This window comes from Nothoprocta perdicaria, unplaced genomic scaffold (assembly GCF_003342845.1).
Source record: "Nothoprocta perdicaria isolate Ctin4 unplaced genomic scaffold, notPer1 scaffold_427, whole genome shotgun sequence".
In the NCBI taxonomy this organism is placed as follows: domain Eukaryota; kingdom Metazoa; phylum Chordata; class Aves; order Tinamiformes; family Tinamidae; genus Nothoprocta; species Nothoprocta perdicaria.
The window spans coordinates 83,947-108,592 of record NW_020455674.1 but is presented as its reverse complement, the minus strand read 5'-3'; the positions used below and the strand labels follow the sequence as shown (position 1 = coordinate 108,592).

General features: G+C 38.1%; 1 protein-coding gene across 1 annotated transcript; it reads left to right on the top strand.

Annotated features, from left to right (window-relative positions):
• The first annotated feature begins 276 nt into the window (after window positions 1-276).
• On the top strand, window positions 277-20,064 carry GALNT8 (polypeptide N-acetylgalactosaminyltransferase 8). The gene is made up of 11 exons (XM_026046204.1): window positions 277-493; window positions 5,153-5,441; window positions 6,586-6,752; window positions 7,655-7,838; window positions 9,144-9,341; window positions 12,272-12,386; window positions 14,362-14,547; window positions 16,238-16,375; window positions 16,903-16,998; window positions 17,545-17,712; window positions 19,358-20,064. Exons 1-11 carry the CDS (start codon window positions 298-300, stop codon window positions 19,535-19,537), a joined length of 1,917 nt encoding a protein of 638 aa, XP_025901989.1. The 5' UTR covers window positions 277-297; the 3' UTR covers window positions 19,538-20,064.
• The last annotated feature ends 4,582 nt before the right edge of the window (window positions 20,065-24,646 follow it).

The following is a 24,646-nucleotide window of genomic DNA, read 5'->3' as shown; positions in this document are numbered from 1 at the left end:
TTTGACTCATTGCAAGCTGTGAGAACTGCCTGCTTTCTCTATCAATGTGTAACTTTTACAAATTTCTCTCGCTGTATATATATCTATAAATGATAGAGAAAATATGTCTACATTGCACCTTATTTTTGTCAACTATATGACCTGCTAGACTCAGTTAATTGCTTCATCTGAGCAGTCTTTGCATCTGCTTGACTCTGAGCTGTTTGAAAGAGCAAATTTGGAAAGAGAAAGCAGAGTGGAAAACTGAAACAAATACAAATTCCAATCAGCAGAAGTCTCGGTTTCTTTGCACTTAAAATGGCACCATGGAGGAGAGTGGATAAAGTCATACTACTAATAATGAATGTAAGCTTTGTGTTTTATATTATGCACTCACTACAAGATCTAAGAAAGGGAAGAAGTGACTCCTCGGTAGATAATCCTCGGTCTCATAACCAAGAAAATACTATCTTTGAGAGACTTGACCATTTGGACTGGCGCATTTACAACCTCTGTAAGTAAATACAGTGCTGCTTAACTTTGTGAGAATTAGATATCTAGTTTTCCTGAAGGATAGAATGATAGGCAGTAGAGCTAATGCTTATTTGGATTTCTCTGGACATTCTTTACTTTTTCTTGCAAGCTTTAAAACAACTTGATGTCGTAAATGAATGTCTTCATTTGAATATAACATACTGAAATCTTTCGTAGCCGTCACTGTTCTTTCTGGGTATTAGATAGATATCCCTGAACCGTTCTACTGATTTTAAGATCATCTTATCAGCAAAATAATTTTAAATTGTTAATAGTCCTTGAAATGGAGGGAATCCCTAGGAATCCTCTTATCGCATTTCTTCAGCCTCTGCTTTTTGGGTGAGCAAAAAGGGTTGTGACCAGCCTTGCCTTAGTCCTTGCTTGTGTACTATAGACATGATGGAGTGGCTCTGAGGGAAAGGATTGCTGAACTTAGTGTCACCTACTTAACTGGACCATGTTCTGAAGCAGCATTTGTTGAGATATACCAGGGGTGTAAGCTGGACATCCAAGCAGATGAGCTTGTGTATAACAAATATTAATTTAGGAGGAAGGAAAGAAGGAAAGGAAGGAAATTTAGCCATTGCTTTCTCACAGTGCTGGTTACAAAGTTTGAAGAATTTTGCTTCAGCTATTTGTTGTAGCTTTGACTGTTGGTAACTGTACAGACTTTTTCATGTTGAGTTTGTTTAACAGTTTTTCTTAACCTGATCTTTCTCAACCAAGGATAAACTTTCATTGCTCCAGACTTCCCTCTGGTTTCAGGGGCCTGGATTTCTTGAGGACTGGGCTTACCTGTAAAGACTGAGGCAAAGAAAACATTGAGTACCTTTGCCTTTTTTGTGTCCTTTGCCACCAGGGCCCTTGACCAATTTAGTAGTGGGCACACATTTTTCTTTCCTAGTCTTCTCTTTACTGCTTATGCACTTGTAGAAGCCTTTCTTGTCCTTAACATCCTTTGCCAGTATTGACTGGCAAGGTAGGCAGCATTTTTCATAACTGTAGGTGGGCTTTAGGTGTCCCAACCCCATTCCTGCTTGCTTGGATGTCTCTATATTCCTCCTGGCTCTTGTCTCTGCTTACGCTTTCTGTATACTTCCTGCTAGTTTTGCCAGGAGCTTCTTTTTCCGTGCAGGTCTCTTAAATACTTTGCTTGAGTTCTTGCTCATTAGGATGGGCAGATCTTGAGTTGCAGGAAATGATCCTTGAATATGAACCAGTTGTCTTAGATTCCTCTTCCTTCCATATCCCATTGGATTCTTCCTATTAGGTCCCTGAAGAGTCTGCTCTTCTGAAGTCTAGTTTGTGATTCTGCTCTTTATGATGTGTCAATAAAGGGATATCTGTGATTATTTTGGATTCTGGGGATTAGTTGAAAGAAATCATAATTTGTGAAGTGTGAAAATTTATTAGAGATGAGAGATTATAACAAAGCTGAAAGTAGCTAAAACATAACTAAAATCTAAAGCTAGAAATATAACAGAACTGGATATATATATGCATGTCAGAGCAGTCAAATCAAGGAGTGCATGATAAAATAAATACCTCAACCTTTCCTTGAGGGACACACTCTAGTATAGTTTTCCCTGAACTGTTTGGCAGCAGGTGCACTTTCATTCTTTATGTGCCACCTTTCCAGTATAATATTCTGGTATATTATTCACCAGGCTGTTAACACCAGGAGTGTCCCTGGAGAGTGTTCCTGTTCATGGGTGGATGCTTGGATCTGCAGGTCAGCTGATTTTGGGTCCAAGTCCACCACAAACATATGTGACTTTTATAGCCAGCCCACAGTTATCTAACAACTGTATGGTTCTAATCAATAACAACGTGCTTATCAACAAGTAGCCTAGTTTCAAGCCCACAGCACTTCTCATTAATAACAATATGCCTATTAACATTAACAATAATGTGTTATTAACATTAACAGTAATGAGAAATGACTCCACAGCACCCAGATGTTTATGGTGTGGATCTGCAGTGCCACATCCCCATTGTCTGAACTTGTCAAACATGAGGTTGTTGAGGGTGTCTAGGCAACCACAGTCCCACGTTGTGATGCCTGTGGCAGTAGTGCACTTCGCGTTTCTTAACTTTTGGAGAGCACCCTGGAAGAAACATCTTCCCTATGGGCTACACCATCTGGAGTGCCACGCTTGCCTGTTTCACAGCTGTCAGTCTTTGCCCTGCTTCCTTCCTCATAGAATTCTTATTGTTGCTGCAGTCAAGGCTGCCCTTTACTTTCACCTCTCTGACCACTTCATCCTTGGCTTGAAGTATGAAATCTAGCAGAGGTACTTCTCACTAGGTCTTGAATTGCCAGTGCTCGAAGTTGTCATTGATGCATTCCAGAAACCTTTTGGATTGGTCTGTTCCCCTCCAGCTGATATCAAAGTGTCTCAATTCCCTTATGAGGACCAGGCTTGCAAACATGAAGCTTCTTGAAGTTCTCTGAAAAGGTTTCAGCCACTATTTCTTTCTCTTTAGGTGTTCTACAGCAGGCAGCCACTACAATGATGGTCAGCTGGCTGATCCTGACCCATGAATCTTCAGCTGATCCCTCCCCTGTCCCCACTACATTGCAGTTGATCTCTCACAAAGAGGGAAATTACTTTTCCTCTCACCTTCTTGGCATGTCCTTCCTAAAAAGCTTGCCTCCATCTGTTGCAGCTATTCAGTTATGCAAGCAATTCCACTACTTTTCTCTGATCTGAATAATACTGTAGCCCTGTAAGCACACACAGCCTTCTAATTCCTCCTGTATGCTTCTCGTGCTGCATGCACTCATGCATGTAATGATTTCCTGAAAAGGACACAAGGGCTTTCTCTATATTATGGTTCCATACTCACTTCCTTATTTACATGCATTAGATGATTCTGTAGCAACAGTTACAGGCACTTGCCTTTATGGAAAAAGTCTTGTATTTTGAATGCCGGAGAACAGATGCTTTCATTTGGCTGCTTTGAATGTGAAGCTCCAAAACCAAGAGAGGAAGATTTCAGAATAGGTACAGCAGTTCCAGTTGGACAGTTCTCATATGGCTAGATAGCATATGTATTTGCTGATATATGCATTTGATGAATTGCTTCTGTCCCATGAGCCTGAGTACATAACATGCTTTCCATGTAGAGCATGTAAGTATTCAAGTGTTTTAGTGAATTTGTCTGGAGGACACATGTTTTTTCGTTAGACTGACTTTGGTGTACCAGGGCAATAATGTGTAGCTGTGCCCTGTGGTGCTTTCTTAATATGCTAGACTTGTGGCTTTTACAGGAGAGCAGTGAAAGACTTACCAGTTTAGGGAAATCATCAAGATAAAACATCCAAGTTCAACTATCCAAGAACGTTTGCTTAAATCCACACAGACTGTGGCACTGGCTGGACAAAATGTGCAGCACATGGCTGCACAAAATAATTCATAAGGCAAATTTTAGGTGAGTTAAGACTATACACACAGGGAATATAGGAGTATACATACCTTTTCCCTTTAAATGCCCTATCTTAATTTTGTAGGATGTTAGACCTGAAATTTCTCTATAGACTAAGAATCTAGAAGCAAAAAAAGTCCTTCTGTGCTTATTCCCTCAAATACATATGTTTTTATGTTTTGCTTCTCAAATGGAAGAAGTACTAGAGGACGAGATAGCAAGTCTTTGCTTCTAACAGACTCTAGACCATAATTAAGGACAATTGTCAGGGTATTTTAATATGACTTTAAACTTATGTGCATGTATCATTAATTGCTGTACAGAAGTGATTGTATGATACATTTTGCTTGTTTGTGGGCTTTTACTTGTGCTTCCAGTGGGGATATAATGACTTTAACTTAATTTGTGCTTGGGTAGATGGTTATTCTTTTATTAACAGGATACTAATTTGTTGGAATTGACTGTGTTAACAGAGTAAGAAATGCATATGAAGAATGGCTTTCTTTTTTTCCTTGACGAAGATGGACAAAACTGCTTTGCAGTTTTTTGGTATCTGAAAGTATTCCTGAATATCCTTCCATCAGCAAAAAGTATTCTGAGCCTGAAATAGAACATGATTTTATTATCTGGCCATTATTGTATTTGTTTTGGGTTAAATTATATCGGATATTCCTCCCAAGTTAATCCACGATGTCTTAGAAGAAAGAAGTATTATCAGTGCCTTATGATATATTAATAACTTATATGCCTGACAAAACTCTGAGATGAGGTTCCAAAGTTCCCAAGAAGCTGATCAAAAGAGAGGGCAAAAGGCTTGCTTGTGGTATTTACCTTCAAGATCAATATGGCGTAAACATTCTAATGTAGACAGCAAACCCCACTGTGGATCCTTGATGGATTGATGTCAGCCAAACATCATGTATATGGTTTGGATCAGATTTAATTAGTGTACTGCCTCTATTCACAGATTTCTCCACTGATATCATTGCAGTGTCACTTCCTCTGTGCTAGTGTAATTGAGAATATAACCTGGTCAATGCTATTGTGGACGGTGGCATTTAAAGGGGAGAGTCTGATGCTATTGCCATGCCAATTTCAGTTTAGCTGTAATTTCACACACCTCTTCACCTGCATCATTTTGAGGATAATTTGGCTCATTGATGATGGATAATGTTCTCAATTTAATTGATACATTTTCATTTTCACTTAGCAAAATCAATGGAACAGTTTCATGAAAATATCAAACAATTAAAATATGATCAGAAACTACAAGATGATTCCAAGAGTAAAGTACAACAGGCTGGAAATGCAAAGGAAGAAAAGAAGAGTGTACATCGCTTGCTGTACCCGGACTCTTTCCTCTTCAAGCGCTGGGGTACAGATTTAAGAGAAGAGGAGCAAACTGTTGCACAGAATCTGTTCTTAAAATATGGGTATAATGTTTATCTCAGCGATCGCCTACCTCTGGACCGAATTATTAAAGACACCAGATCTCCTAGGTACAGTATAAGCCCTCTTGACATTTGCAAGGCAGCATAAAATTAAAGGGAAGGGGTCTGCATTGCCTTGGAATAAATATAATAATAACTTTATAATAATCTACAAGTAGATTTAAATTTATGCTGTATCTGTTTAGAATATTTTCTACAATTTTCCAAGTATTTACTGACTTTTAGGTAATACTCCAAAGTGTGAAAAGAAGTGACAGAGCAGGGAAGTTATTTAGGAAAAAAAAAAAAAGAAAAAGAAAAGAGAGCATAATGTTGTCATTATAACTGAAATAGCATTTCTAAAGCTATCAAAAAAGGGTAAAAACTAATCAAAAAATCAGAAGAAATGAAACCTTCTGGTCTGTTTAAGCCCAGAAAGGAAGACATCTGATACATGTTTTGCTCTAGATGCTTATATTTATTTTTAAGTCTCCTGTATGCTGCAATATCCAGGTAATACAGGTAATATTCACATTTTAAACTTCTTGCTTGGGATCTTTATTCCCTTCCCCTTTCCCTCCTTTCAGTATAGTCACTGAAGAGCAGACTTCCATGTTGCTTCTAGGGTGGACAGTGTTACACTGCCCTCAGCCATGAGTGTCCTTTGGGCTGGACCAAGCACTAATTCCACCAAGGGCTGTTCTTGTGTGCTTCTGAGTTCCAACTGTCTGAAGTGGAATGGGAGTTATGTCCTGGCTTCTGAGGTGAATTCTGGGGGATTTTTGTGCATCATGCCTTAGGGTGCTCAGGAGTATGATCTGCTTCTGCTTACTGTGATGTTTGACCACTCTAATCTTCTTTTGTAGAAACCAGAAACCAAATTCAGTCAAATGTCCACTACTTTTTGTAAGCTAATCTCCCTTGTCAGGTTGCTCATATTCTTTGATTAGAACATTGTAAGACACTTTAGAAGTGATAAACAGTAATTGTTGTTTTTATCTTTACAGAAATTAACTTTATCCCAACTTTTTGCATTCTCAACATAACGTTGTTTAAATGAATGGTGAAACTAGGCTTTGGTAGATTCCTCTCTTCTGTCTTTTACTAAACTCTCATTATGTACTTTCAACCTAAAGTACCAATTCTGCCTTCTTGCAGCTGCCTTGTTCTCTGATTTTCTTTGGAAACTGTACTAATTTGTTCTCTATTACAGCTGTCAAAGGAAAACATATCCTCAAGCTCTCCCAACACTCAGTGTTGTACTTATATTTATGAATGAGGCACTGTCAATCATCTTACGTGCAATTACTAGTATAATTAATCGAACACCTTCTCATTTATTGAAAGAAATCATTCTGGTAGATGATTACAGTTCAAATGGTAAGTGATCTGGGGACATCTTTCTTATTTACGCTACTGTTGTGCTAAAAGAATATATCTGGCATTTTGGAGGCACACAGCGTAGGTCTCAAAATTCAGAATATATTAGAAAAAATACACCCTCTTAGCTTGAAAAATGACAATTATTAGGGAATGTGGTAATGGTCTGGAACTATTAGAAAATATAAAGACTGAAGTTGGAAATCACGATTATGTGCTTGTCAGATAAGGTATAAAAAATGAGAATATACTTAAAAAAAAAACAAAACAAAACCATATTTTGCAAGCATCTGAAATCCTTGAAAAGTCGTGTGTAGGGTTATGTAAAACACTCCTGAGGAAAGTAGTGGAAGCCCTATTGTTCCTAGAAATGGATTAAGTAAAAGACTTGGAAATTGTTTATGAGAAATAGTCATGCCCCTGTTTGCAAGAGTGCTCTAATGGATAACATATACCTGTTGAAATTACCCTAGGTGTAATGTCTCATATTGTAAGATCTGAAATTTGTCCTATGATCTTTCATTTCAGTCAAACTCTGAGTTAGTATGTTCTTTTAACATTGTCGAAACTAAAGAGGTTTTCATGAACTGTAACCAGCACCACCATTGCATTGTTACGACCTCAGCTCTGTCTTTTCACTTACAGTGGAAGTTCTGTCTTGTCCAGTTTTCATAGCACTCTCACTTGGATGCTGCAGGCAAATCTTATTTTATCTTGCCATCTTGTCTGGTGAGATGTGATTGATTCTTTTAGCGGTTCTATTTTAAAGAATCTTTCAGACATTTTCAGTCTGGAACTGGGAGAAGCTAGAAAGCAGTTCCCTAATTATCATTTCTATTTCTTAATATTGATGACCTCTGTTAATTTTTAAAAATCATTAAAATGTGTGAAACTTCTTTTAGATGATCTGAAAGGACCTTTGGAAGCACATATCAAAAGTTACAATGCACAGCATGTTGGACTGCTGAAAATCATAAGGCATCAGAAAAGAGAAGGTCTGACACAAGCCCGGATTTCTGGCTGGAAGGCATCAACTGCAGATGTTGTTGCAATTTTGGATGCGCATATTGAAGTTAATGTAGCATGGTAAAACCAAGAGGATTTTTAAAATATGCTTTTGGATGGAGGGAACAGAAGGAGGAAGACAAAGAGTTTAATTGTATAATTGGGCAAGCATCTGTACATGTTTCTCCTTTCTGGCAAACCATGAGTTAATTGACAGGCACTGAGTTGTTGTATAGGGGTGAAATTGTTTGAAATAAGTAGTAAAAGAGTTGTATTACAGAATAAGCTGTTTAGTGAAGAACAAGAGAGCAGTGCCTCTTGTCTCTACACATTTATTGCATTTCTGGAAAAAAAAGACTGTATAGTGAAATGAGAATGATAGTGGAGTAGGCTGACTCCAGTACTGAAAAAATTTAGCCCTTTATAATAGGCAGCTGTAATACTGAAATAAATTTAAATTGACTTGATTCCTATTACAATTTTGCCTTTTTGGAATGTTTAGTTACTATTGTCTGTTAATTTAATAGTGTATCATAGCTTTGTAGGACTCTGGAATGAGATACAAAACAGGTATCTGATGATCAATGTTTGTATTCTGTTAGATAATGATCTTCACAGTGCTGTTTTGTTTCAAATGTCTTTAAGTTTCCTCTCCTCTGGACTATTGAATTCAGTGGCTGACTATTGTCCATGTTGTCTTTCGTCCTGGGAACAAAGTTCTCTCACCTCTCTTCAGACAAAAAGGCAGTTTTCTTAAGATGTCTCTCTTCTCTTTGGATAACGCATTTTCTGACACTTCCTAGTTGTTACAGTCTTAAAGGTAATACCATAGGCCTTCATGCATGGCTTTTAGGACCAAACTGCAAAGAGCACATAGGGAGAGAAAAGGTCTATTCCTAGAAGCCTAAGAGTAAGAGTTCCAGCAAAAAAAACATAAAGCTGTCCCCTTGCCTCATATTGGTCTCTTCCTCCTGCATACTGCCACTATGCCATCAAGGCACAAGAAAGAACCCTCTCTCAAAGGGGAGGATCAGACCTTCCTCAGGCCTTATAGCACCTCTCACCTTTTCTCCCTTTCCTCTCTTATCTCTTTGTGCAGATAGGGAAGAAAATTTTGGTGTCTGTAGGAATCAAAGTTAAGAGTAGAGGGTATGGTTAGTAAAAATAAGTGACAGTCAAGACAAAGTTGTCTAATGGAAGGGAGAATTGAGCTATGATGTTAGCAAATTATACTACTGTTGCTCCAAGAACAGTAATACTCTAGAGGCAAAAATCAATGATTAAATAAAAAAGCTAGCACAATTTTAGAAAATGGTTATGCAGTTTAGTTCCATTTGCAAGACTTCCACTTCTTCAAGGTGACTAGGTGTTGGTGAATTTTTGTAGGGCTGAACCTATCCTGTCTCGAATTAAAGAAGATCGCACTGTTATTATATCACCAGTATTTGACAATATTCGCTTTGATGACTTTGAACTTCTCCAGTATGCAGTGGCTGCAGATGGATTTGACTGGGCTCTCTGGTGCCTTTATGAACCTTTACCAGCTGAATGGTATGCTCTCAAAGATGAAACAGCTCCAGTTCGGTGAGTATGAACAGAATTCAGAGGGATATGATATCCAACTTAGGAGTGGAGGAAGGGAGAAGAGATTTCCTAGATGGTGGGATGGATACGTATGTAGCACTTAATGTCTAGATATTTGAAATTGATGCAAGGATATTTAGGTAGTCAGAAAAATCTCGGTGCGTCAGCTGAATTCCAGAATCTTCTGTCTGCTAATGGTACTGTCAAATTTTCAAGCTACTCTGGTCATGTTATTTAACTTTTCTGTCTTATGTTCCTTGCTTGGAAAGGTGGTAGCAGTATTCATTAACTGATCAAGACAAACTGTCACACCTCTTTGTATTTGCCCAGGAGTCTGGGTGGGATCTCACAGCTTTGCTGGACAGTTGCATGTCCCAGCTAGGAAGATTCACATGGATTCACAGAGGCACAGAATTCTTAAGGTTGGAAGGGACCTCTAGAGATCATCTAGTCCAACCTCCCAGCTCCAGCAGGGACACCTAGAGCATGTGGCACAGGGGGGCATCCAGGCAGGTTTGGAAGTCCTCCAGAGGAGACTCCACAGCCTCTCTGTGCAGCCTGTTCCAGTGCTCTGTCACCCTCACAGGAAAGAATCATCATAGAATCATAGAATTCATAAGGTTGGAAGGAACCTTTAGAGATCATCTAGTCCAATCTCCCTGCACACTCAGGATCACCTACAACATGTGGCACAGGGCTGCGTCCAAGCAGGTGTTAGAGATCTCCAGAGAAGGAGACTCCACAACCTCTCTTGGAAACCTGTTCCAGGGCTCTGTCACTCTCACTGTCAAGATTTTTTTCCTTAAGTTCCTGCAGAATTTTTGGTGCATCAATTTGTGGCCGTTTCCTCTAGTCCTATCGCCGTCCACCACTGAAAAGAGGCTGACCCCCTCCTCCTCACTCCCTCCCTTGAGGGATTTATAGACACCTATCAGATCCCCCTCTCAGCCTTCTCTTCTTCAGGCTGAGCAGGCCCAGCTCTCTCAGGCTTTCCTCATTGGGCAGATGCTCCAGGTCGCTATGTTCCAGGCCCCTGATTATCCTCGTTCCACATGCCTCTTGTAGTGAGGAGCCCAGAACTGGACACAGTACTCCAGATGTGGCCTCACCAGGGCTGAGTAGAGGAGCAGGATCCCCTCCCTCGACCTGCTGGCAACACTTCTTCTAATGCAGGCCAGGATCCCATTGGCCTTCTTGGTCACGAGGACACACTGCTGACTCAAGGTTAAATTAGTGTCAATCAGGACTCCCAGGTTCCTCTCTGCAGAGCTGCTCTTCAGCAGGTCAACCCCTAATCTGTACTGATGCCTGGGATTACTCCTCCCCAGGTACAGGACCCTCCACTTGTCCTTCTTAAACCTCATGTGGTTGCTCTCTGCCCAACTCTCCAGCCTGTCCAGATCCCTCTGAATGGCAGCACAACCCTCATTCATGTCAAGTCATGAAGTCATCATCAAGTCATGATTGAAATCATGAAGTTCTTTATTTAGAGATGTAGGAGCAATGCATACATACTGAGGTTGCCTTGAACAGCATTTTTCAATCATTGCACAATGCATATGGCTCTTTTACCTAAAGCAGCCCTTTGCTGCTAGGGTTATGATTCAACCTATTTCCTTTTGCTTCTCACAACTCCCTCAGATTTGTGTGTATATATTCAAAATAAAATGATTGCAGGTACTATGATATCAATAAACATCTTTTGCTGAGTAGAAGAATTGGCCTCCCTGTTTTATACAGATGACATGTGATTTTTGCAATCCCTTAATAGCAATCAGAAAGAATTATTAAAAAGCCACCAACAGATAAGGCATATTCACCAGATTTTTCATTTTTCTAGTTCTATTGTATTTACATAAACTAATTTTAAAATATTCTATGTAAATCTTGAAACTCGCAGCAAAGACACTGCAAAAACATTGCAAAATCATGTGTTTCTCAGAAGAGATGGAAGAATTCTTTACTTATATAAGTAAAATGGCCAAATGCCAGAGCTAAGGCTGCCTGGATGCCTAGATAAAAGCTGTTAGTGAAATTGTCGGTATTAAAAATGCTATATAGTAAATATTAATGGCTCAGGCAGGACAATGAAATGAAAGAGATAAATGTAGCTTAAAGAATGGTTAATGAGAAGATCACAATTTTTGGACAGACGAAAACAGAATTAGGTTTTGTCATAAAGGATGAGAATACTGAAAGAATTAGAGAATCATGGAACCTATTGAGGTTGGAAGGGACCTCTAGAGATCTAGTCCAGCACCCCTGTTCAAGCAGAGTTGCCTACAGCATGTTGCCCAGGACCCTGTCCAAACAGCTTTTAAATCTCTCTCCAAGGAAAGACTTCATAGCTTCTCTAGGCACCCTCTTCCCATGCCCAGTCACCCCCTCACTGTAACTAATTTCCTTATGCTGAAACAGAGCTGCCTGAGTTTGTATGCATTGCATCTCATTCCATTGCTGGGCATGACTGGGAAGAGTCTGGCCCCATCCTCTTTACATCCTCTTTTCAGACATTGATACACATTCCTAAAATCCCCCCAAAGGAGTACCATGTCCACTTTCAGCCTCCTTTCCCCCATACTCCAGGCTGAATTCAACAATAGTAAAATTGTTCCTGCTGTTTCCTTTCAAAACCTCAATTTATAGTGGAATCACTATAAAGTCCCCTTTGGCTTAGTTTTACTATTTTAGCTTCTTTTATGTTAGATAAAATCTCCTAATGTCTAACCCAATCCTAACTTCCTGCAGTTTTACCTGACTCTTTCCTCTTGTTTTATACGTCTGAAGACTTTTGCTATGTCTCCTCTAGTTACATTTTTTATGTTTGGAATCTTTTCTGTTGATCTACTTTTAACTACGCAGTGATTGATTAACTTTACTGTGTTTTCACCATGGTTGCTTCTTTCTAATTTTACTGTTTTGTTCTCCAGGAGCCCATCTATAATGGGGATTCTTGTTGCACATAGAGAATTTTTGGGTGAGATTGGTGTCCTGGATGGTGGAATGCACATATATGGAGGAGAAAATGTGGAACTTGGCCTGAGGGTAAATGTATTTTTTTAAAAGAAGCACTAAAACTTGGCACATGATTTTTGAAAGTATTCATGTCACTGGTTCTTGCCAAATTCATTGTCATTTTTTTCAGAATAGCTCAGTTTATTTTAGATATAAAGAGAACTGGATAGATTTCCATAAGTTTTTAAGACGCAGCAGGACAGTTTTGTGAATACTGCTTATAAAGTTTGGCTCCTGACACAAAAACTTGGCTTAATGAGAAAATACCAAATCAAGAAAAGTGATTCTATACAGAAGTTTTTCTTTTGGCAGTAGAAAAAGAAGAAATCATAAACTTAAGAAATATTTTTAAGAGAAGCAGGTGCACCTGTTGTAGAAGATAATGTAATTGTCATCTTTTTATGCTTTCAGCTCAAGAATAGATCCTTCCTTTTGCTAGAGTCTTACCAGCAGTTTTTTCAGTTTTTACTGAGCACTAAAAATGCTCACTAATGCATTAACAAATACTTTTGAAAAGTAATGGGAGATATTATGGAAGGATTAAGAGACAAAAAATGAAAAAGGCACTTATATTTAGAAAAAAGAAAATGGATGGAAGGGCATGAGATAAACTTGTTTATAATTCTGAGCAAGATTTCAATTTCTTGGAAAAAAATGGATATTTGCTCTCCCTACTGAAGTGCAAGCTAAGGAGCTTTGAGACACCTTAATTACAAAGTTCAAATTATAAGGAAGTGATTCTTCACTCGTCAAATACTCTTACTCATTCTTTACTCTTCAAATGGAACTTCTTACCAAAGAATATTGTGGATCTTGAAAACATACAGAGATACATGGGCAGAATGAATAGATTTTTCAAAGAAAACCTGAAAGTTAGGGTACATATGTGAACCACAAGAACATCCATACTTTGGCTTGTTTTTCCTCTTTCCCAGGCCCTGGGAAATGGTTTATGGTCCCTGCTAGATGCAGAATACTAGGCTAGATGGGTCTTTTTTCCAGTATGGCCGTTCTGTTATCTTCTTACAGATTTTTCTTTATTTTGGGATACATGAAACATGAAAACTAACCAGCTACAGTGATGTAGGTTGAGGAACATCTAGCTAGAAAAGATCTTTGAGTAACAGGCTGTGAAAGAGTCAACAGTCATGCATGTGATGGAGATGTCCAAAGACTTTATGCTTCAGTTTCTGTCTTTAAAATAGAAATTTGACATGCCATTAGCTCACATTGGGTAAGGCAAGTGGTGAATTAATATTGAGTTAATATTTCAGTTGTCTTGCCTGAAAATACATTTACCCTGTTAGGCTAGTGCTGTGTGGTCTAAGCTATTGCCATGTGAACTTCGCAGCTTGAGTTTAAATCAGCACAAATCAATTGATGTACAGAGCTTATCATTTCTTGAAGAGCTTCCACTCTTGCACTGGCTTATGCAGTCAGGTTGGGTGCATTTCTGCTGAATCTTAGTGGCTTTGAAGTGTAGGTTGTAGCTTAACTGCTTAAATACCTCTGTGGATACCATATAGGATGTTCTAAGGCTACTACTTGAATTCTCTCTAGTTTATAAGATTCTGCAGAACAAATTTTGTCTTTGTCATCTCCTGAACAATATCATAATTTCTGAAAGATTCAAGTCTGCATCCACCATGGTCTTTAGCTAGCTGACTTCCAGTGAGCTCATTTGGAGATATGTAGTGGTTTAACTTTAGCACAGCTGGGCCAATGGCTCTGAGTGCCTTAAACTGAAAACTATTTTTTTGGTTTTGCTGATGTTAATGGCAAAGAAAAAGAATAAAACTTGGACCTGAAATACGGCTATATATTATGGAATGAAAGATACTGACAAATTCTCTTTATTCACTTAAGAAATAGGACTTTGAATGTTGAGAGCACATAAATCTGGTAAAAGAGTAAGGGGAGCAGAAATAGGATCATTCTAACAATACGTGAAAAAAAGTTTGAGTAATCAGGCAAATTTACCTGAAATTCTCTCTTCTCAATCCAGGCCTGGCAATGTGGAGGGAAAATAGAAGTATTGCCCTGCTCAAGAATTGCTCATTTGGAAAGAGCTCACAAGCCTTACTTGCCAGATTTGAGTATCTCTGTGAGACGGAATGCCTTGCGGGTGGCAGAAGTGTGGATGGATGACTACAAATACATGGTCTACTTAGCATGGAATCTTCCAGTGGAGGTGGTGGTATTTCCCTGTATTTCAAATTGGGATCCATAGTCTAAAAGTGGTCAAATAGAGCAAGTGATGCTCTGATGGAACACAAGCTTGAGTGATTATGAGATACATTATTAAAAAAAGAGTTGGTAATACGCATATGTTAGTTATTAATACAAATGGCATCCATCATCTTTAGCCATTCCCTTTATGCTGTGATGTATAGTCACAGACCAAGAGGTAATAGCTGGTTTAGAAGAGCTTATAAACAAACCAATTAAGGTATATTTTATCTTTTTAAGTGAAAGAATTAGTTTACCTGGAATCCTTACAAATTTTTGTAAAACAAAATTTCTCTAATGATTCACATGTCCCTGTATAGGCAAAAGTGAATCTTGAATAGACAAATCAATTGCTCTTCATCAAATATCAAGTAGCTTCTATTTAAGTGAGCTCTCCTGTCTGTATTTCAAAATTCTACTTTTGTTTTCTTGGAAGAAAAACAAAGAAGTCTTGTAGCATCCTAGAAAGGGTAGAAAAATGCTAATATCAAGAAATTAAGGATTCAGAATTCTCAGTGTTCATATAGTTGGAAAATTTCCTTTTTCATTTTTCTTTTTTATTGTCATGCTGTTCTTAATACAATCTCTTGCATTGTGAATTAAAACAGGCATCACACATATAAAGTGATTTTTAATGCTTTTCTTTTTTGGAATAATGCCAGGCTACTGATTTCTCACTTGGCTTGATATTCTTAAATTTCACTGAGAACTACAAAGTAAACCTTATGAAAGTAGCTTTCTGTTTGATTCTTTGTTAGATTTTTTCGTTTTCTTTGTACTGTGTTCAGATTTCATATTTTATATGCCCATTTATGAAAAAATTACACTTTCCTTTTCCTTGACTATTTTTCCTTTAGAGATAATCTGTCCTTTCAAATTATTTTTGTTGTTTTTGTTGTTTTAGTTTATCTCAGTAATTATGAATATGGCTTTAACTTCCCACAAGACAAATTGCTAATAACACTAGAAGTGGCAGCACCATTTTTTGAGTATTAATTTCTTCCGTGAAGATGACAAAGTTCATGAAGTTTTACTTCAAACTATTTATATATCTTTATTAAAGAAGTATACTCTCCTACCAACTTGTTTTCTTCAATAGATAATTGTAACTACTATTGTAATTGTAAAAATTTTAATATATACTAAAATATATGTCATGCTAAAATACATAGTCTAAATTAATACATTAAAATATTCTCTTCCTGTTAATTGACTTTTACTGAAAACATTTGGAATTTTTCTTATTTTCCATTTCTTTTCATCAAAAATGTTAGTCATCAAAAACAAAGCTGTGGATAGGAAAAAAGTAATATCTTTTCCACAGTGGATTAATTTCTACCCTTGAGAGAATTTTATTTTAAATAATGATATTTCTTTGTTCAAGCTAGTGTTCTTAATGAGCTCTCTCCTATTTTTTCACCTTGATTTACTTTTTATGTCACTGTAAAACAGGAAAACTACTACTTCCTTTGCATATGTAATTTACATCTGTGAAGTCATAATATGTTAGTTCTTCAGTAGCTTATTGGGACTTCAAAGAAAATATGATCTGAATTTCTTAAGTTTAAAAAATACATGTTCAAATGAACTTTTAAGTCTCAATTTTCTCAGATTGCATTAATGTGCTGTGATCAAATGTGGTGTTTTTCCAGAATCCTGGAATAGACTTTGGAGATATTTCTTCCAGAAAGGAGCTAAGGAAAAAACTGAACTGTAAAAGCTTTGACTGGTACATTAAAAATGTCTACCCTAATTTAGTAGTTCTGCCCAACATTGTTGCCTATGGAACAGTAAGTATTAAGTCTGTTTCTTTCAAATATGGTACAATTAACTCCAGTGTTACAAAGAGCTGTTGTCAAAAATTCTATCATTTGAGTAGAGTCTATGATATAATCTTTTAGAAAGGCTTCCAAATGTCTTTCTAGACACTAAAGTTTTAAAAAATCTTACTTGTATTTGCTGCCAATCTAGAATCTCTAAACTTGTTATTTTGAATGGGAGCATAAAAGTTACTTGGGAAAGTGCTTAATATGATTATTTTATTGTGTGTAAGGCTTAATTGGTGAGGAAGAAGAATGGATCAATATCTTCTAGTAATGCTGAGTCTTTGATTTGCTTCTTATTTGTGCTATGATAATCATTTCTGCAAGGTAGTTGGAGGTTCTTTTCTGACTTCATACTGTACTTTCCACTTCAGGATTTGATTCAGAGCTCTGAATAAAATATCTTTGCTCACAGGAAAGTTACAAAATTACTGGTGGAGTGTTGGAAACAGGATAACTGTTCCTTACGGTAAATTTCCTATTTTATCTTGTAGATGAAAAACACGTTGAAAGAAGATATCTGTATTGATCAAGGTCCTGTTCCTGGAAATACACCAATTATGTATGTTTGTCATGCATATTCACCACAGGTAATGCAAACTTCAGATATGAGCCATTACAATAATTCAGCTTCCCATGGGACTATGAAATGAGCATTTCAAAACTCTCTGTGCTATCTAGAGGGGAAGATAAACCTTTACTTCAGTAAATTCTGCAATTCGGTCCCTACCCCCTCCTAAACAAGTGATAGCAGGGTTGGTGCCTGTGGAGATCTAGGCATGTTAAATAGAGGGTTTTGGTTTCGCCTTACCAAAAAGATAAGACCTCATATTAATACTAACTGATCTTTTTGATTAACAGAATCTCAGTGGACTGAATAGGAGAGATACTGAGCGTTCCTCACACCTTGCTGCCTGTCCTCTCAGAAGGAGGAAAGATGAGGTTTACTATTCGGCTGTAAATACCTTGCTTTTGTTTTAGTCAAAGGAGAAAGATGCTGTCCCTTGTAGGGGATCAAATTCGTCCTGGTGAATTCTGGTTCTGTACAGCCAAACTCACCTACTGTGAGTTGCAGAACCATCTGAGATTTCCTTGCTATTTTAATTCATTGACAATTCTGTCACCTTCTCTTTCAGCATATCTTTTATCACAGCACTGGAGAAATATACATAGGAGGTTTGCGTGCCCGACTGAATATGATTGATCGATGTCTAACTGATCCTGGGAGTGGAGATGTGCCAGTTTTAGAGCAATGTGACATAGCTGTGAATAAAGGCCTGAACATGTACTGGGATTTTAAGCAAGTAGGTACATTTCTGTATCTCCACATTTCAGTAAGCTTTCTCATTATGAGGAATCCTAAACATTTTCCTTGCAAAGAGTTTTACTTCTAAATAGGGTTGCTTCAATTTCAGGACTTGCACATGTCAGTTGAAAAACTATGGTGAAATCAATGAGTTTGCAAGGATATGTGATGCTTGCATATAGACCTGTTAAAGACCAAGGGATAGTCACACATACACAACTGATTGACCTATCAGAATATAACCAGTTTCCATATGTTATTTGAGCTACAGACACTGATTTGTACACCTGGCTTTCTTGGTGGAATTAAGTGGCTTAATCTATAGCCTTTTACATGAGCAGGTGAAAAATTCTCACTTGCTGATTTAGCAGTCAGGAAATGTGCAAGACCTGTATGTCTCATGTTTTTGGTAAAACTTTAAGTTATGAACTCTCTTTGCTGTCTACCCTCCGTCTTCCCAACCTCCTTATGGGAAAAAATTGTTCTGGGGAAAGAGCAGCAGGCTGGTCTGCAAGTCCTGAGCACTTTCTGGAGCCATCTTTAGGAACAGAATGTTACCATGGAAGTCCCTGTTAGGGATCAGACTGGGCTCAGCCTTTCTGGGCTCAGGTTAATGATAAAACTGTTAAGTGAGTGCATAGTTCATTTGTCTTCATTTGTGCCGTACTTGTGGCAGCTGACACTGACATTTAAGATTCTAAGCGACAATTTCATATACTGCTTTCATTGTCTCTTCCTTGCATTCAGTCAGCTGGCAGATGCTGCAGCAGGATAAACAAGCAGCAGCAAGGAGGGGAGAGATGAGACAGGAGGCCATGAAGCTTTTCCCTTCACAGGCAGTTTAGATCTCATCAATTTGTACAATTAAAAAGTTATTTGTCTTACATAAAAACGGTGGGTCTGTTTACTATAACCCCCTCTCGGTAAAATGCTAGACAGGGTACAAATTTTGGGAGAGTGACTGAGTCTAGAATTGAACTGTTAAAAGACAACAAACAAATAATATGGCTCTATGCAGTCTCCAGAACAGTGATTTTGACATCAGAGTTCTTGTCCTTAGTCTGATCTATAAGCACAGAACTTAGAAAAAGGTGAAGATATATTTCTGAAAGATTTTAGACCCACCTTAAAAGTAAATCTTCAGTTCATTGTGTGTGTCAAACATCATTAAACAACTGAAGCCTGTTAAGATCTTGTTAGCTCTGTAGCCAAGCCTATTATAAACGTCATTATTTCCAATATGATCAGTGGACTTAGTCACACCCACCCTATTCACAATATTTTACATTGAAATACTAACAGAGATAAGAGGAGAATAATCTCTTGATCTTCTATAAGCCCCTTTCTTGCAGAACCTGATATTACTAAAATGACTTTTGAACTGTAAAAAACTCCACAAAATAGAATTTAAAAAATCCTCAGAAAACAGCAACAGAGTAAGTTTGTAAATATATTTTCATAAACATTGGAGATTTCTAAAACCTGTCATGCTTTAGTATGGAGAAAGTGCAAAACTTTTCTTTCCTGTATGTGGCTTGCATGAATTTGTCAGATTCATTTGTAGAGGCCAAGAGAATTACTTCTGAACTGGGCAGTACATTTTTAAGCCCCAAGCTTTTCTTATATTTTCCTTCTTTTTGTAGGGATCAGCAGTAATCAATAGAAACACTAAAAGGTGTCTTGAAATCACAGAAGACAATCAGGCTTCATACAGACTTGTGATGCAGGCCTGCTCAGGACAAAGATGGAATATTCAACATACTCTTAAGGACTGGGGAAAGACAAAAGATCTGGATCAGAAGACAGAGCATTCAAAGCATTGAGTGGAGGAACTTGCTCCATTAAAATTATTATGTTTATAACCCTGGAAGCAACAGTTTAAAGAGTTTGTTTATACAGCAATTTACAATATACTAGCTATTCATTTACGATGTACTAGCTACTTCCTGCAATTACAAGCTATGACTCCAAAGTTCCATGAACTCCGGGATGTACCAGAGTTTCCTCAGTTAGGAGTGGGATAGCCTTTGCTTCTAGAAGTATTTTAGCTAATTTAGCCTTTTATATTCTTTGGAAGTGACTATCTCTGCTCATTGATGGCGTGAGCCCTCTAACTTTCTAAATCAGGCATTTTAGACACATATCAAAATTTGGAAGGAGTGAATGTGGCTCTAAGACTTCGTACTGCACAGAACTTGCTAAAAAATGGACCATTTGTTTTTTCCTAGGTTGTGTAGTGAATTCAAAAAAATATCAGAGTGTGTCTATAGTAGAAAAGAAATGCATTCTTCTTCTGCTTGTCTTATGAATCTACTAGGCATGAATCTTCTTCTCAGTTAAGTTTATTAGATTAGGAAGTACCACACTAAAGTGGTTTTAAAGCTGTTTCAGTCAAATTCCAACTCAATCCTTTCTGCAAATGAACACAAGTCCAATGACAGATTATATATGTGTCCAAGAAACTCACAGAATCACAGAATGGTTAAGGTTGGAAGGGACCTCTAGAGAGCATCTAGTCCAGCCTTCCTGCCCAAGCAGGGACACCTAGGTCATGTGGCACAAGGCATCTAGGTATCCCTGCTTGAGCAGGGGATACCTCAGGGAAACTCAGTAAAATATCTCAGTAATTGCTGAAGGGAGGTAACTTGTGTCCATCTGATGCCTTCCACATAGTTATACTGTGCATTCTTGTTCTCTGTTTAAGAAATAGGGTTAAGTGGAATTGGCTGTTTCTGCTCCATAGAGTAACCACTCCTTTGTTGAAGGGAACTCCTGTAAAATAAACTTCACTGAAACCATTTAGAGTTTTGGCCTGAAGTAATTTCACCATCAACTGTGCCAAATATTTTATCAGCATAGAGAATGGGTTCAGGTTTTGTTTTTGAATATAATCTTGTGAACTGGTGTGCCTCCTAATTTCTCTATAAACTTGATGCGGATAATTTGGCTCTGAAATTCAGGACTACCCGGACAATCTCTTAAAACAATCTTAGGTTTCTTAGGGCCCGTTCACCTGCTTTTGTTTCTTTGTTTTATTCTGCAAAGTTATAGGTAAAAACATCACATTTTAATCAGACTACAATTAAATTACAAAAATCAACTTTTATTCCCATATCATTGATTAAAGCAATTACCATTACAGAAAGAGGAATATTTACTCTGGTTTAGTAGAGTGGATTACCAAAGTCCAAGGCAAGCACAGTGAACACAGTGAGAATTTTGCTGATACTAGTGAGATCATAATTTATCCTGCTGCTGCTGATGGTGGTGAATACATTCACTTAATTATTTTTCCATTTTAATACAATAATAGAACAAAATGTTGCAGACATTTGGACAATTTTCTTTGGAAATTAGAACTTGGAAAACATGAAAATATTTGGATTTTCTTTTTCCAAATGGACAGACTTTAGTTAAACATAAGTCAGCACTGAAAGAAAATTTTCCAATGTTATACCAAGCACATCTAAAGGATTCTTAGCATATATCAAAATGCCAAGTATGAGCATTTTTAATTTCCTGAAGCGCTTCCAGAAACATTTTGGCAAAACTTTTTAATGAAAAAAAAAGTACTCATAGGAAAGGAACTCCATTTTTAGACTTATGCTTTCTGGTGAGGTTTGATGAGACATAAATGGCAACACATGGATTTTATGCTGCAATGGTAATGCATTGTTCTCCCTGTTAATAACTTTCCATTCAGAAATTCACTACACAATGAAATGATTGATGCACGATTCTTTGACAAGTCAACAATATTGGTAGGATTAGAAAGTGTATGTCAAGGGGTATCTTGAGAAGGAAGCTATAACTGATGACATGGCATAATGAGTGAAATGTCTTCATTGACCTGAAAACGAGTCTTCACCTGAGCCTTCAGAAATACACACTTCAGCTCCTGCAAAATAAGAATACTATAGTATAATTTATCGAAAGGGACACAGGAGAAATATAATAACATAAGCAGGTGGTCTTAATGGGTGTACAGCCCGAAAAGCTGTTTTAATAAAACAACCTGACTTTTTTTCATTTGCACTTTTATGCCTGACTTTTCTCATGAAAATTACTTTCCTCAATTTTCCCCTCTTTATGGAACTTGCCCATTTGAATCATTACATTTATGTGTTATCATTGGATTATAGCTGCCTACTCAACTGAAAGGAATGCAAATAGGATCAGTGAGCAGATTTTAACCAAATAATTATTATAGCTTTATGCCCAGAATATGGGTTCCTATGTATAAGAAAATTTGGTAAAAGATTTTTTCAGAAAGTTGGATGATTTACTATTGCCTTCATCAGTTCTCCAATATATGTGTCCCTATCAGAACAAAGTTTTACCTGGCTGAGGTAAAGAGTTTAGCCAGTAGTGCCATCCAAGAAGAGTCCAAGGAGAGAGGCCTGGACTGAAGTGTCAGGCTGTTCAGAGTATATAAATGGAGAAAACACTTGAAGGTAAGCGCTACATAGCCTAGAGCTATTAGGGATGCATCAGCCTAAGGGTAGGCCGAGCACCCAATACTCTTCATGATTCGTTAGTGAAAGAAACCATCAGTGTTGATAGTGTGCAGTACTTGCCTTGAGCAACACCTGTACCTGAGCCAAAAGGGTGCATGGCTATGGAGAACAGAGCTCTTACTGTTGATAATTTGCCCTTTGATGACTTCCAAGAGCAAAAGGAGTCTGAGAGAGAAAGCCCTCAGTCCCTGTACTGAATCAGAGCCAGAGGCATAAAGGGCTCTACTGAGTCCCCAATAACTCATGGCACCTTATGTGTGGATCCCTGTAAGGAGGCATGGAAATCCACAGCCCTTGAGGCATCTGGAATTGGACATGTATCACTATGGATGGAGGGGGATCAATAGCTGTGGGTGCATTGGCCCAGGGATATATCAGGCAGCTGGTATTCCTCACAGCCTATTGCTGAAAAGAACAGTCAATGTTGATAATCTGAAATCAATTTTCCTTTGAGCAAAATGGGCCTCTGAGCCAAAGGAGTGCATGCCTGCTGAGAATGAGCAGAGTTGGGGTCTATTGCTAGATTTTGATATTGATATGCTGATATTGGAGCCTATGGATAGGTACACAAATGTACAGGCTTTGATGTCACTTGATCCTGATAGCAAGCGCTCACTGTCAACGCAAATCAGGCCTGAGAGCAAAAGCTTCCAATGCGCCAGTGACACGAAGGGCTCCTGTCAGCCCTGAAAACTTGTGGTACCTTGTGCGTTCATCCCTGTAAGAAGGTATGTTAATCCACAGCCATTGATGTATCTGGAAATTGAGAGGTATTGCTACAGACAGAGACGGATGGATCACTGCCTATGGGTGTGTTGGCCTAGGGATACATCGACCAGCCAGTACTCTTCAGGGCCCATTGGGGAAAGCAACAGTTAACGTTGATAGTCTGCAACACTTCCCTTGAGCAACATGGGCCTCCGAGACAAGTGAAGGGAAATCCTGCAGAGAATAAGCAGATTTGGGGCCCTATTGATAGGTTTGGATATCAATGTATCCATATTGGACCCTATCTGTAAGTGCTGAATTGAACAGACATCAATGGCATGTGATCCTGAGAGTGAGCAATCACTGTTAATGCCCTTTGATGTCTTCCAAGAGCAAAAGAGTGTGAAAGCCATCAATACTTATGTCAAACCAGAGGCAGAAGCATGAAGGAATCCTGTTAGACCCGATAACTCCTGGCACCTCTTGTGTGGCTTCTTGCAAGCCTGCAAATTTCCAAAGAAGTCAAGGATTCACCAATCACACAAGACTGGGCAGATTGAAGCAAAGATAGCATTCAGTAACTGCCTTCTCTGTGGTTTTTTTTTTGTTTGTTTGTTTTTTTTTTTTTTTTGTCAGCAGGGCACCAGCCCCCTTCAGCAGGTCCAGAAAGAAGTACCAGAGTTTTCTAGGTGCACAATGGGAATCTGAATTCAGTTTCCCTAAATGATAAGTTTTGAAGATTGAAGATTTGTGTCATGACTCTGGTTATTTAGGAGAAACCCATATCCAAGAAAATATTCTGGAAGGTGGACTTTGTGATCCATTGTAATGGATCTGAAGAGAAGAATACACTTAGTAACTGTGTTGTACATCTCATGGGAACAGCCAACAGCGGGCATTTACTGTGTGGAAAGGCAGAAGCTCTTTAGAAGATTCTTCTTTACTATCGGAATGTGTAAAACTAAGACCCGGCACCATGAGTGTCAGGCATGTTTTCTTTCAACTCCTCCTAAGAGCTTCTACATTATTAAAAGGGTGAATGAGGTAAGGAGAATGAAATCATGCTTAACAACCCTTAAAGAAAGCAAGCACTGTGCAGGGGTGAATCATTGGACTGTGATGGCTGCCTTGGTTACTTTGCAGTAGATATATATCATGAAGGAAAAGAAGCAAGTTCACATTCATAGCTTGCCTTTGTCTTCTGTATATCTCACTTTGTAGTCTTTATGGCCTACCTGTTTCACTGCTGTTTTACATAGTATTCCAAGCGGATCAGTGAATAGCTCTTTGAGATGCAGACCATCAGCTTCCAGATGGAAAGCATCACCTTCCATTGCTTTGTTGATGGGTTCTTCATAGAGAAATCCTTCCACAGATTTCTCTTTGAAAAAACACAAATAAATGAGAATATTTCAAATATTTCAATTTCAATATTCCAAAAATATATTTCAAAGGAAATAACTGTTTGATTAAAAAGAAGACATGCCTTTAGGGGAGAAAAACAAATTTCCAAGCAGTCCATGCAACTTTCTTAGTTTCCTGTGGAAGAGTTCATACAGCCATTCTGGATGTATTGTTGTTCCCTATTTACTCCTTAGCAGATCCAACCTAGATAAGCAGAGATATTACAAAAAGATATAATCCTACCAATTCTGTGATCCTACCAGTGAGATAGAGAACAGAGGAGAAAAGCGCTTCAGATGAATG

Coding starts and splice junctions, on each gene's coding strand:
- GALNT8 (XM_026046204.1), top strand. CDS start 298: ATGGCACCATGGAGGAGAGTGGATAAAGTCATACTACTAATAATGAAT. Junction 6,753..7,654: donor AGATGATTACAGTTCAAATG/GTAAGTGATCTG, acceptor AACTTCTTTTAG/ATGATCTGAAAGGACCTTTG. Junction 17,713..19,357: donor TGTACTGGGATTTTAAGCAA/GTAGGTACATTT, acceptor TTCTTTTTGTAG/GGATCAGCAGTAATCAATAG.